The sequence below is a fragment of the Artemia sp. Qi Xiang Cuo genome, chromosome 3 (genome assembly GCF_049724085.1).
Source record: "Artemia sp. Qi Xiang Cuo chromosome 3, ASM4972408v1, whole genome shotgun sequence".
NCBI classification, from domain to species: domain Eukaryota; kingdom Metazoa; phylum Arthropoda; class Branchiopoda; order Anostraca; family Artemiidae; genus Artemia; species Artemia sp. Qi Xiang Cuo.
In genome coordinates this window covers 16,849,499-16,861,548 of record NC_142796.1, presented here as the reverse complement: position 1 = coordinate 16,861,548, position 12,050 = coordinate 16,849,499, and the positions used below count along the sequence as shown (strand labels likewise).

Here is a 12,050-nt window from a genome sequence, read left to right as displayed (position 1 = left end):
TTTTTTATTTATTTATGAAGCTGTACCAGTGGTACTCTACCGCTGGTAATCGACACTACCTAGTTTATTGTATGTTTTCAATCAGTATTTTTTTTATATTGAAAGGATAAACACTTGCATCATATTAAAAAAATTAATGTTAAATATTCGAAGAAAGTATGTGCACATGATAAAGTCATGGCTGTGTTAAATGCTGACAAAGATAAATATTTGAACTATGAAACAACCAATAGTGGGGATCTTATTGGAAATGTATGCCTGCATTGTCAAGACAACGAAGAGATTAAATTTCTTTGGACTATCTAAACAATTCAACAATGCTCGTGGCGAATATTCAAAAAATAGATATCCAGAGATGATAGTGCTCAAAGAGAACGCAAGCATAGAACTTATAGTTGACGATGAGGGTCAAATTCCTGCACATGCTTCTGGCAACGTGTTACCTGTTGATAAATCATATCGCCATCTTTCGGGTATTAGTATCCAACGGAAGGTCAAAAGAAGACAGGCGTACTCTTCTAGCAATATCATAAACCATAGCTTGTCTACCTGCATGAGCTGTTACCTGTGTAATAATAATGGGATAATCGTGCAGACTTCAGAGTTTTTATTCCATAATACATACACAATCAAATCACAACACTCCTAATCCCCCTCGAGAGGCTCCATGGCCAGGGATACAAGGGGGAATGAGAAAAAAAATACAATATATCCAAACAACCATAAAAAGGAAATCAATCGCCAAACAACATATAAAATTAAAAAGAGACCATACCTGAGGCCTGGGAGTCATAAAGCAGAGAAGACCACCATATAACAAAACTAACCAATCAGGGGACATCAACTCCACAAAAAAAATATTCAGTTTGATTCTTAACTAAATAGTCCTTAAGAATCCTCTTGAAAGTGCCAAACGAGTGGCATTTCTGTACTGAAGAAGGCAGGGAGCTCCAAACCTGATGACAAGCGATGAGGGGATTCAAATCTGATCGCACATTGGGAGTAGGAGGAATGCAGATATTATACGACGAACGAAGGTTATATGGAGCTGAATCAGAAATAAACTGAGGAGTTTTTTGAAGAGATTTTGGAAGATTGCCATGAAGCTGATGAAAAACAAAAGAAGCACAAGAAAGAATGTAGATAGACTGTAAATTTAGAAGCTGTCTTGGTGAAGAACGGTTGATGTCCATAACCAGACGTCGTGCTTTGTTATACAAGACAGAAAGCAACCGCAGTGTAGAAGGAAAAGTAGAAATCCATACTATGGGGCAATAAGAGACATATGACTGGACAAGGCAGAAAAAAAGAACCTTCAGAATAGATCCAGGAAAGGCAGTGAAATCACTGGTAAATAAAAAGGGAATTGGCAGACAATATCACTAATGAGGATAAAGATGAATTGATGTAAAATAACGCGCATGTGAACATTATTACTGCCATTGATCAAATACCAACAGATATAGTTAATGAAGCCACTAGTACCAATGATGAAACAAATATTGAACCTGTAGCTGACACCACAGTTAAAGTTATGAATGACTTAAAATGGATTAAGGATTATTCTGCTGTCTACAAGCTAAGAGAAGAGAATATCTACAGTATAAAGAGAGAACAGGATGAATTACTTTATGGAACAGATTCAAAATGTCCAAAGTTGTTCAATGATGCTAATATTGCATAATAATTTATTTAACACATTTTTCATGTTAATATTCTACATGTTGTTATTTCAATAAAAGTATTTTATGCATTACTTTATTATGTGACCATTATTTTTGGGTACACTAGCACGTCAAAGATTTAGGATATATATTAAAATGTCGGAGATGTAAGAAAAGGAATTTTCAGACATATATACTACTAGAAGGGTTCATATAAGGTATGTAAGAATCTGAGATATGTTAACAGGGCTTTCACCAAAGTCTGAGAGAGATTAAGTGATCAAATTTTTTTTTCTCTTCTTAGGGAAAAACTTAGAATCGAAGTATAACTTTTTCTATCTTCTACGGAAAATTTCAGATCAGAACTTGAATTTTTTTTCGTATTTGAGAAAATTCAGAACTGAAGTGGAACTTTTTTTTCTTGTTTGAAAAAGTACAGAATTTAACTTGAAGTTTTCTTCACTTCGTTGAGAAAATTTAGAACTGAAGTGGAACTAATTCTCTTCTTTGGAAAAATTCAGAATTTACCTTTAACTTTTTTTCTTTTCTTTGGGAAAATTCAGAAGAGAACTTGAACTTTTCTTCACTTCTTTGAGAAAACACAAAATTAACTTACTTAGAATTTAGATCCTCCTGGGCCATCTATGGCGCATAGAGCATCGACGAAGCCTCGGTAAACGCCACAGATTGGCTCTGTGGCGAGTGCATTCTCCCACTGGAGTTGTAGTGATGTGTGAGCGCTGGGTAGATTACGATCGTACGTGCGTCTGGGCGTGTTTCTCGGTCTTCCCCTCTGTCGACGCCCTTGCGGCTGCCATTTTTTAACCTGGCTCAGGATTCCGGAGTCCTCCATTCGAAGGACGTGGCCAAGATAGTTCCATCTCTTCTTCTTAATCACTTCAGTAATAAGCGGCTGGCAAGTTCGTCTGTGGACCTCGATGTTGCTGACTTTTTGACGCCAACTGATATTCAACATGCGTCTCAAGCACATATTTTCGAAAGCTACGAGTCTTTTCTCTGTCCCAACATCTTGTTTCCAGCACTCATTGGCATACAATAGCCCGGCATACAATAGCTATTAAGAAGTCGCAGCTTTAGTGCAAGCGAGTACTTCTTTGGTTTTCATACTGGCTTAAGTTTGTTGAAAGCAGCTTTTGCCATGCCGATTCTTCTCTTGACCTCATTTTTTTACCTCTCCTGAGTAATCGATCCAGCTTCTGAGGTACTTAATTTCATGGACCTGTTCGACCCTACAATTTTTGTACAGAAGCTCGACTGGCGAGCCTGATATTGCCATTGATTTAGTCTTGTCTATGTTGATGTTTAGGCATACATTCTCTGCTTTAACGCTCAGTTTGTTAAGGAGCTCTTAGAGTCGCTGCTTTTTTCTTTCCAGAACTGCCAAATCATCCGCAAAGTCGAGGTCTGAGAGGATTTTATTTCTGACTGTTACTCGGAAGCCAGTCGCTTCTCTCAAAACATAGTCCATTAAAATGACAAATAAAAAAGGTGATAAAACGTATCTCTGTCGCACTCCTGACATAATTTTGAAGTATCTAGTTGTTACGTTCTCTGTCTTTACGCAACATCCCATATTGTTGTAAAAAAACATGATAAAACTTATTATTTCCTTGGGGACCCCATAATACTCTAGAATTTCCCAGAGTGTGTCACGGTCCACAGAATCGAAGACCTTTTCAAAATCAATTAAGAGTGTGTATATCTTGTTGGACCACTCATTTGCTTCTTCTATCAGAGCCCTGAGCTGAAATTGAGGTCTGAACAAGATCTACCTGTACGGAAGCCATGTTGCTCTTCTCTCAGATAAAAATCGAGTGCATTTTTCAGGCGCTCGAGTATTACAAGCGCTACAACCTTACTTGGTACTTATATTAGGTTTACACCTCGCCAGTTATTGCAGATAAGTGCATCACATCTCTTAATATCTTAACAATTATCCCTTTGGTCCAGTTGCCAGGGACCTTTTTGGACTGCCAGACTATTTCAATCAGTGTTATCCACACTGAGAGGCATGTTCTCACTGATGCCTTTATAATTTCCGAAGTTATGCAGTCTTCACCAGGTGATCTTCCATTCTTTAGTTTCTTCAATGCAGCAAGTCTTTCCGTAGATATGGGGGAATGTTCGTAAATTTTCAGGTTAAAAAATGGCATAGAAGAAATGCTTTCTTGGTCAGTTGGTTTCGGTCTATTTAAAACCTTTTCGAAGTGGAATACCCACCTGTCGTCAATTTTCTCAGTTTCGGTGAGAAAGTTTCCGCTCTCATCTTTGACTTCGCTGGATCTGCTGGGCAGTTTTCCTAGCATTTCATTTGTGAACCTGTAAAATGCTTTGGTATCTCCTTTTCTAGCTGCTTCTCTGCTAGTCTAGCCTTTTCTTCAACAGATTTCTGCTTGTCAGCTTTTGCTGACTTCTTGATTTCTTTGTCCTTCATTCTATACAGGACATTTGCAAAGACCGAAGTTCTGTCACCGCCACCAGAGAGAATTTGCTGTCTCAAGTCATTGCGCTCATCGTATTAGTTTCTAAGTTTCTTGTGATATCCATCTTTCCTTCGGTTTCTTCTTATACCCGAGTCCATCCTTAGCAACTTGATTGTGTGTCGTCTTTATTTTTATCCATGCTGTTTTCGGACTGTCTGTGCAGTTTTCTATTTCAAGCAAAGCGGATGAGTTCTTCAACTTCGTACAAAAGTTTCTTCAGGCTTTTCGGACATGTAATTATCCACATCAAAAAGCTTCGCAGAATTAGATTTTGCATTTTTGTGCGCTTTCAGCTTGACTTTTAATTTTGGTACCATTAGAATCTGGTCCGACTGGACATCTGCCCCTCTGAAGCCACGTACGTCCAGAAAACTTGTCTACCATGTCCTTGAGATTACGAGATGATCTGTTTGGTTCTTCGTCCTTCCGTCTGGCGAGATCCATGACTGTTTGTGGATGGTTTTATGCTCAAACAGAGTTTTGCCGACCATAAGATCACTACTCAGAGCATAATCTACCAGGAGGTTTCCGTTGTCGTTCATTTCACCAAGACTATGTCTTTCTAGGACTTGCGGACAGTAGTCTCTTTCTGCTCTTACCTTTGCATTAAAGTACCCAACCACACAATGAAGGTCATGTGATAGGAGTTCTGATGTCAATGACAGAAGAGCTTGGTAGAATGACTTTTCATGAGTATCGTTTGCATCATTCGTAGGAGCATAATATGCAATAATTGAAATTTTCAGATGGTTGGTTATAAATCCTGCAAGGAAGAATCTCTCACTGACTGGATTCCATTCAACTAGTGCTTTAGTTGCCTGGTAAAACAGCCTTATCCTAACTCGAGCCTGGTGCCGGGATTCATTTCCGTTGTAAATTAGCGGGTAACCCTTTCCTAGTTGTTCATGTCCAGGTCCAATCAACCAGACTTCACTCAGAGGAAGGAGATCTAGCTTATACTTCTTCATCTCTCTGAGTACTTGTTCAGGTTTTGTCAGCTTGTTTAGTGTCCTTACATTCCAAAATCCTAATTTTGTCATCGTTTTTGCTGTCATAAATCGTGTCCGCGGGCGTGCTGGGGTCGTCGTCAAATGGTGTTGTGGGGTATCCGAGGCTATCATCGATGTTTCTTTTGGAATTTGGAATTTTGTGGGGATAGGTCGCATGCCTATCGCTCAACCCTCCTCATTTTACAGACTTTGAACCGTCATGCTCCTCCGACTTCTGTGAGGCCAGGATCCTTGCAAGATTGAGTCAGAAGATTACAAAATTGCAAGATTCTGAGTTTTCTCAAAGAAGAGAATAAATTTCAGTTTAATTCCGAATTTTTCCATAAAATACAAAGAAGTCCCACTTCAGCTCTAAATTTTCTCAAAGAAGAGAAAAAATTTAAAGTTCTTTTTTCAATTTTTCCGTAGAAGATAAAAAAAATTATACTTCGATTCTGAATTTTTCCCTAAGAAAAGAAAAAATTCCACTTTAATTCTGAGTTTTCTCGACGAAGTGAAGAAAACTTCGTTCTCTTCTGAATTTTTCTCAACAAAGTGAGAAAGTTCCATTTTAATTCTGAGTTTTCTCAAAGAAGTGAAGAAAAGTTCAAGTTCTCTTCTGAATTTTCTCAAAAAAAAGAGAAAAAAAAGTTACAGTTCAATTCTGAATTTTTCAAAGAAGAGAAAAAGTTCTACTTCAGTTCTAAATTTTCTCAAATAAGAGGAAAAAATTTCAAATCTCTGAAAATTTCAAATCTGTTCTGAATCCGTAGACGATGGAAAAAGTTATACTTTGATTCTGAATTTATCCACAAAAAGAGAAAAAGTTCCACTTTTATTCTGAGTTTTCTCAAAGAAGAGAAAATCAGTTACAGTTAAATTCTCAATTTCACAATAAAATCGAAAAAGTTCCACTTCAGTTCTGAATTTTCTCAGAAAAAAGGTTACAGTTAAATTCTGAATTTTTCCAAATCAGAAAAAAATCCGCAGAAGAGAAAAATTTCAAGTTCTTTTTGGTATTTTTCCGTAGAAGATAAAAAAAGTTATACTTCGATTTCGAATTTTTCTCCAAGAAGAGAAAAAGTTCCACTCTAATTTTGAGTTTTCTCGAAGAAGTGAAGAAAAGCTCAAGTTTTCTTCTGATTTTTCCCCAAGAAGAGAAAAAAGTTGCAGTTCAATTCTGAATTTTTTCCAAAGAAGAGAAACAGTTCTACTTCAGCTCGGAATTTTGTCAAAGAAGAGAAAAAACATCAAAATCTGTTCTGAATTTTTCTGTAGAAGATAGAAAAATTTATACTTCGGTTTTGAATTTTTCCCCAAGAAGAGAAAACGTTTCACTTTTATTCTGAGTTTTCTCAAAGAAGTGAAGAAAATTTTAAGTTCTCTTCTGAATTATCTCAAAGAAGATAAAAAAAGTTACAGTTCGATTCTGAAATTTTCCAAAGAAGAGAAAAAAGTTCCACTTCAGTTCTGAATTTTTTCAATGAACAGAAATTAATTTCAACTTCTGTTCTGAATTTTTCCGTAAAAGATAAAAAATTGTGCTTTAGATTCTGAATTTTTCTCCAGGAAGAGAAAACGTTCCACTTTAGTTTTGAGTTTTCTAAAAGAAGTGAAGAAAAATTCAACTTTTCTTCTGAATTTTTCCCAAGAAGAAAAGAAGTTCCACTTTAAGTTTGAGTTTTCTTAAAGAAGTAAAGAAAATTTCAAGTTTTCTGATGAATTTTCTCAAAGAAGAGCAAAAAAATTTTACAGTTCAATTCTGAATTTTTTCGAAGAAGAGGAAAAAGTTCCAGTTCAGTTCTGGATTTTCTCAGAGAAAAGAAAAAAATTCACCTTCTGTTCTGAATTTTTCCGTAGATGATAGAAAAAGTTATACTTTGGTTTGGAATTTTTCTCCAAAAGGAGAAAAAGTTCCACTTTAATTCTGAGTTCTCAAAGAAGAGAAGAAAAGGTCAAGTTATCTTCTGAATTTTCAAAGAAGAGAAAAAATTTCAAACTTTGATTCTGAATTTTTCCCCAAGAAGAGAAAAAGTTCTACTTTAACTCCGAGTTTTCCCAAAGAAGAGAAAATAAGTTAAATAGAAGTTCAAATAGGTACAAAATCCTTTTAATCGACATTGTTACACAAACAATAATAGAGATTCACAAAAATACCAGATATTTTGGTCAAATATGCAGTGACCGTCATCAATAGTCACATATGCACTGCTGATGACGGTCACTGCATATGTGACCGAAATATCTGGTATTTTTGTGAATTGCTATCACTGGTTTTGAAACACTGTCGATTAAAAGGATTTTATCCCTATTTGAACTTTTATCTATCGTCATGGAAAGACAGTGTGGTCTCCGAGAATATCTATATCAGAAAATAAATTACAGTTCAATTCTGAATTTTTCTATAAAATAGAAAAAGTTCCTCTTCAGTTCTGAATTTTCTCAAAGAAGGGAAATTTATTTTCTGAATTTTTCTGAAGAAGATAGAAAAGTTATACTTCGATTCTGAATTTTTTCCCAAGAAAAGAAAAAATTCCACTTTAATTCTGAGTTTTCTCGACGAAGTGAAGAAAACTTCGTTCTCTTCTGAATTTTTTCCCAAGAAGAGAAAAAGTTCCATTTTAATTCTGAGTTTTCTCAAAGATATGAAGAAAAGTTCAAGTTCTCTTCTGAATTTTCTTAAAGAAGAGAAAAAAAAGTTACGGTTCAATTCTGAATTTTCCAAAGAAGATAAAAAGTTCTACGGCAGTTCTGAATTTTCTCAAAGAAGAATTTTTTTTAAATCTGTTCTGAATGTTTCGTAGAAGATGGAAAAGGTTATACTTTGATTCCGAATTTTTCCCCAAGAAGAGAAAAAGTTCCACTTTAATTCTGACTCAATCTTGCAAGGATCCTGTTCTCACAGAGGTCGGAGGAGCATGACGGTCCATAGTCCGTAAAATAAGGAGAGTTGAGCGATAGGCATGAGACCTATCTCCACAAAATTCCAAATTTCAAAAGAAACATCGATGATAGCCTCGGATACCACACAAGAAAAGTTCTCTTCTGAATTTTCTCAAAGAAAAGATTAAAGTTACAGTTCAATTATGAATTTTTCCAAAGAAGAGAAAAGTTCTCTTTCAATTCTGAATTTTCTCAAAGAAAAGAAAAAATTCCAAATCTGTTCTGAATTCTTCTGTAGAAGATAGAAAAAGTTATACTTCGATTCTGAATTTTTCCCCAAGAAGAGAAAATTTTCCACTATAAATCTGAGTTTTGTCAAAGAAGTGAAGAATAATAGAAAAGTTATGCTTCGATTCTGAATTTTTCCCCAAGAAGTAAAGAAGTTTAACTTTAATTCTGAGTTTTCTCAAAGAAGTGAAGAAAATTTCAAGTGCTCTTCTGAATTTTCTGAAAGAAGAGAAAAAAGGTTACAGTTAAATTCTGAATTTTTCCAAAGCAGAAAAAAAATCCGCAGAAGAAAATGAGTTTTCTCAACGAAGTGAAGAAAAGTTCAAGTTCATTTCTGAATTTTTACAAAGAAGAGAAAGAAGTTCCACTTAGTTCAGAATTTTCTAAAAGATGAGAAAAAAATTTCAAGTTCTTCTCTGAATTTTTTCCGTAGAAGGTAAAAAAAGTTATACTTCGATTCTGAATTTTTTCCCTAAGAAGAGAAAAAAATATTTGATCATTTAATCTCTCTGAGACTTTGGCAAAAACCCTGTTAACATATCTCAGATTCTAATATACCTTATATGAGCCCTGTTAGTAGTAATTATGTCTTAAAATTCCTTTTCTTATATCTCCATCTTGTTAATAGACATTCTAAACCTTTGACGTGCTATTTTACCCTAAAAATAATGGTCACATAACAAAGTAATGACTAAAATATTTTTATTGAAATAACAACATGTAGAATATTAGCATAAAAATATGTTACATACATGATTATACATTATTAATATCAGTTAATAACTTGTAAATTTTGAATCTGTTCCATAAAGTAATTCATTCTGTTCTCTCTTTATAGTGTAGGTATTCTCTTCTCTTAGCTTGTAACCAGTAGAATAATCATTAATCCAGTTCGAGTCATTCACAATTTTTACTGTGGTGTCAGCTACAGGTTCAATATGCATTTCTCCTTAGGTATTAGTGGCTTCATTTACTATATCTGTTGGTATTTGATCAATGGTAGTAATAATGTTCACCAGCGCTTTATTTTCCATTAGTTTCATCTTTATATTCATTAGTGATATTGGGTGCCAATGCCATTTTTATTTTGTCAGCGATTTCACTGTCTATTATCACATTCTTTTACACAGGTAACAGCTTTGGCACGTAGACAAGATATGATTTATGGTATTGCTTGAAGAGTACGCCTATTTTCTTTTGACCTTCCGCTGAATACTAAACCCGAAAAATGGCTACATGATTTATCAACAGGTAATACGTTGCCAGAAGACGTTATGTTTGCATTCTCTTTGGGCACTATCATTTCTGGATATATCACTCTTGAATATCCACCATGAGCATTGTTGAATTGTTTTGGTAGTCCAAAAAAATTTAATCTCTTAGTTTCATGAAAATTCACGCATACATTTCCAATTTCATCCCCGCTATTGCTTGTTTCATAGCTCAAATATTTGTCTTTGTCAGTATTCAACACAACGATGACTATCATATGTACACACTTTCTTCGAATATTTCATCTTCATTTTTTTCAAATATGATGCAAGTGTTTATTCTTCCATTGTATGAAAAATACTGTTTCAATACATACAATAAACTAGGTAGTGTCGATGACCAGCCATAGAGTACCCCTGGTACAGCCGCGTAAATAAAAAATAAAATAAAAGTTGAATAATTTACAAGTCCAAAAAAAGAAAAGTGTTACTACAAACATTATTTTTCTAATAGTAAAACCAACAACTAACATCTATATCATTCTCATTTCGTATTTCGAAAATATTAAATGTGATTTTTTTTGTTTTAAATATATTTCATGTCTTTTTGTGACATAATAAATTTGAAAAATTTCCATGTTAAAAAAAAGTTCAAAAAAGTTCAAAAAGTTAAAAAAAATAAATACAAAAAAGAGGGGGTGAGGGGCATTGGGGCCGTTGTAGGTTAGGGCATCGATTACTAAGGACTGTCCTATCATTGTCTAAAATGTATACGACTTTTGTAGTAGCTCCAGTAGTATATCCATTATGGACAGTGTCAAATCCATAACCCCCTCCCTACTTGATTTCTATGGATCATTCTGGATTTCTAAGGTTTGTTATGGATTTCTATATTAAAATTCTATTCTCGGCGTCTTTTAATATAATGCGTTTAAAATCTCACTTTATATTCACTTAATATAGGAGTCCTATAAAAATGTAAATCAATTTTATCCAACCCAAATATAAAATTTATTCATATAACTATCAATGGCAAAATGTCATTGAAACTAATCTAATTTATACGACGCAATGATGTATGAGACCCATGGAACTCTCAGAATCTATTGCGGTTTGGCCTACGGTTCATAGATCCTCAAATGTCCCTCGCCTTGATACGGATCACTGAATCTCAAAAGGTAATGACCTTGATACAGAAAAATGAACCTCAAAAGTGCCTAGCCTTGATAGAGCTCATTGGCCCTCAAAAGTACTTTGGAAAGGTGCCAAGGAATGTAAAGTACCCTAAGTATAATCTAGGACTCAACCTACAAAAGCATGAGACCTTAACTGCATGGCTTGTGCGTGGTAAGGGCCACAGGAAACTGGATTCAGATCCTTTTGAGGCTTCTAGGATGTGTATGAGATCATTGTTTTCCCTTACGAGGGTACCTGCCGAAATTCTTAGGAATTTATGAAGTTTGCTTGGAAAACTTGCTTAAGGAAACGAAATAAAATATTAAGTTTGAGTCATAAATTACCCTATTTCTTTTACGAGAAGAATCTACATTATAAACAGCTCACTAAAACTTTCTGCAAAGCATTTGGTCAAAACAATCTAAGCATCAAAACGTCTGAAGGAAGTTGAATTTTGAGGAAAAATAGAAATCAAGATTGGACTGGCAACACAGGGTCAAAGTAATGAAAGCCGAAGTTTTAACATGTGGTCTGCATTTATTCTACTTGGGTAATTGGAGGCTTAGCTACTAATTTATATGAATTTTATTAAGGAAGCAGGAAAAATAATAGGAATTCTTAAATTGCTCCAATTTTGTTAGAAGAAGAGCCAATGATATATTCAATTTTTTGCGATGTTTTCAGTCAAAATCATCAAAATATCAAACCGAGTAAAAGTAGTCAACATTGGTGAAAAAAGATCAATATTGATAAACTAGAATCAAAATAATGAATAGCTGAGCATTGCCATATGAGTTGAATACGCGCCATTTGGTTAATTAGAAGTTTAGTCAGTAATTGACAAGATCATAAATCTTACAACAAAAAATTGTAAGTGGAACTTTTAAATAACCTAATTTTTGTTAGGAGAAGAATCAACTGCGTTTTCAGGTTACTAGTGCCGAAAGATCAAATGAAGCTAGATTTTCCAATGCAAGAAAAGAAATTGAAGAGTTGACTGAGCTGATATCAAAAAGGAATGATGAGTTGAAAAAACTGACCCAGGAAAAGGATTCAATTTCTTTGTCTTTTGTGAAGGAAAAAGTAAGTCTTAAGCATTTTTTTTTCTTCATTTTTCAATTCTGCACAATTCTTGGTAGTACTTGGTAGGTTAAGATAGAAGTGAGGTATACTTAAAGATAACTAGTAATGTTTACGTATCTCAAGGTGCATTAAGGTACATTGACATCAAAGTAAACAGGAATATTTGACTCCTTGACCCATCTGTAACTAAAAACCACTATTGTTTAAGAGTTCTATTCCGGTTGTTTACAAAATAATGAAGTTTTTAGGACA

At 34.5% G+C, this 12,050-nt stretch overlaps 1 protein-coding gene across 1 annotated transcript in view; it reads left to right on the top strand.

The window, feature by feature from the left end:
* The window catches only part of LOC148953810 (uncharacterized), a 273,349-nt gene that overhangs the window by 141,598 nt on the left and 119,701 nt on the right, over positions 1–12,050 (top strand). The window contains exon 14 of the mRNA XM_089085651.1: positions 11,622–11,798. Coding sequence (XP_088941777.1) covers positions 11,622–11,798 — 177 coding nt within the window. The remainder of the gene's footprint in view (positions 1–11,621; positions 11,799–12,050) is intronic.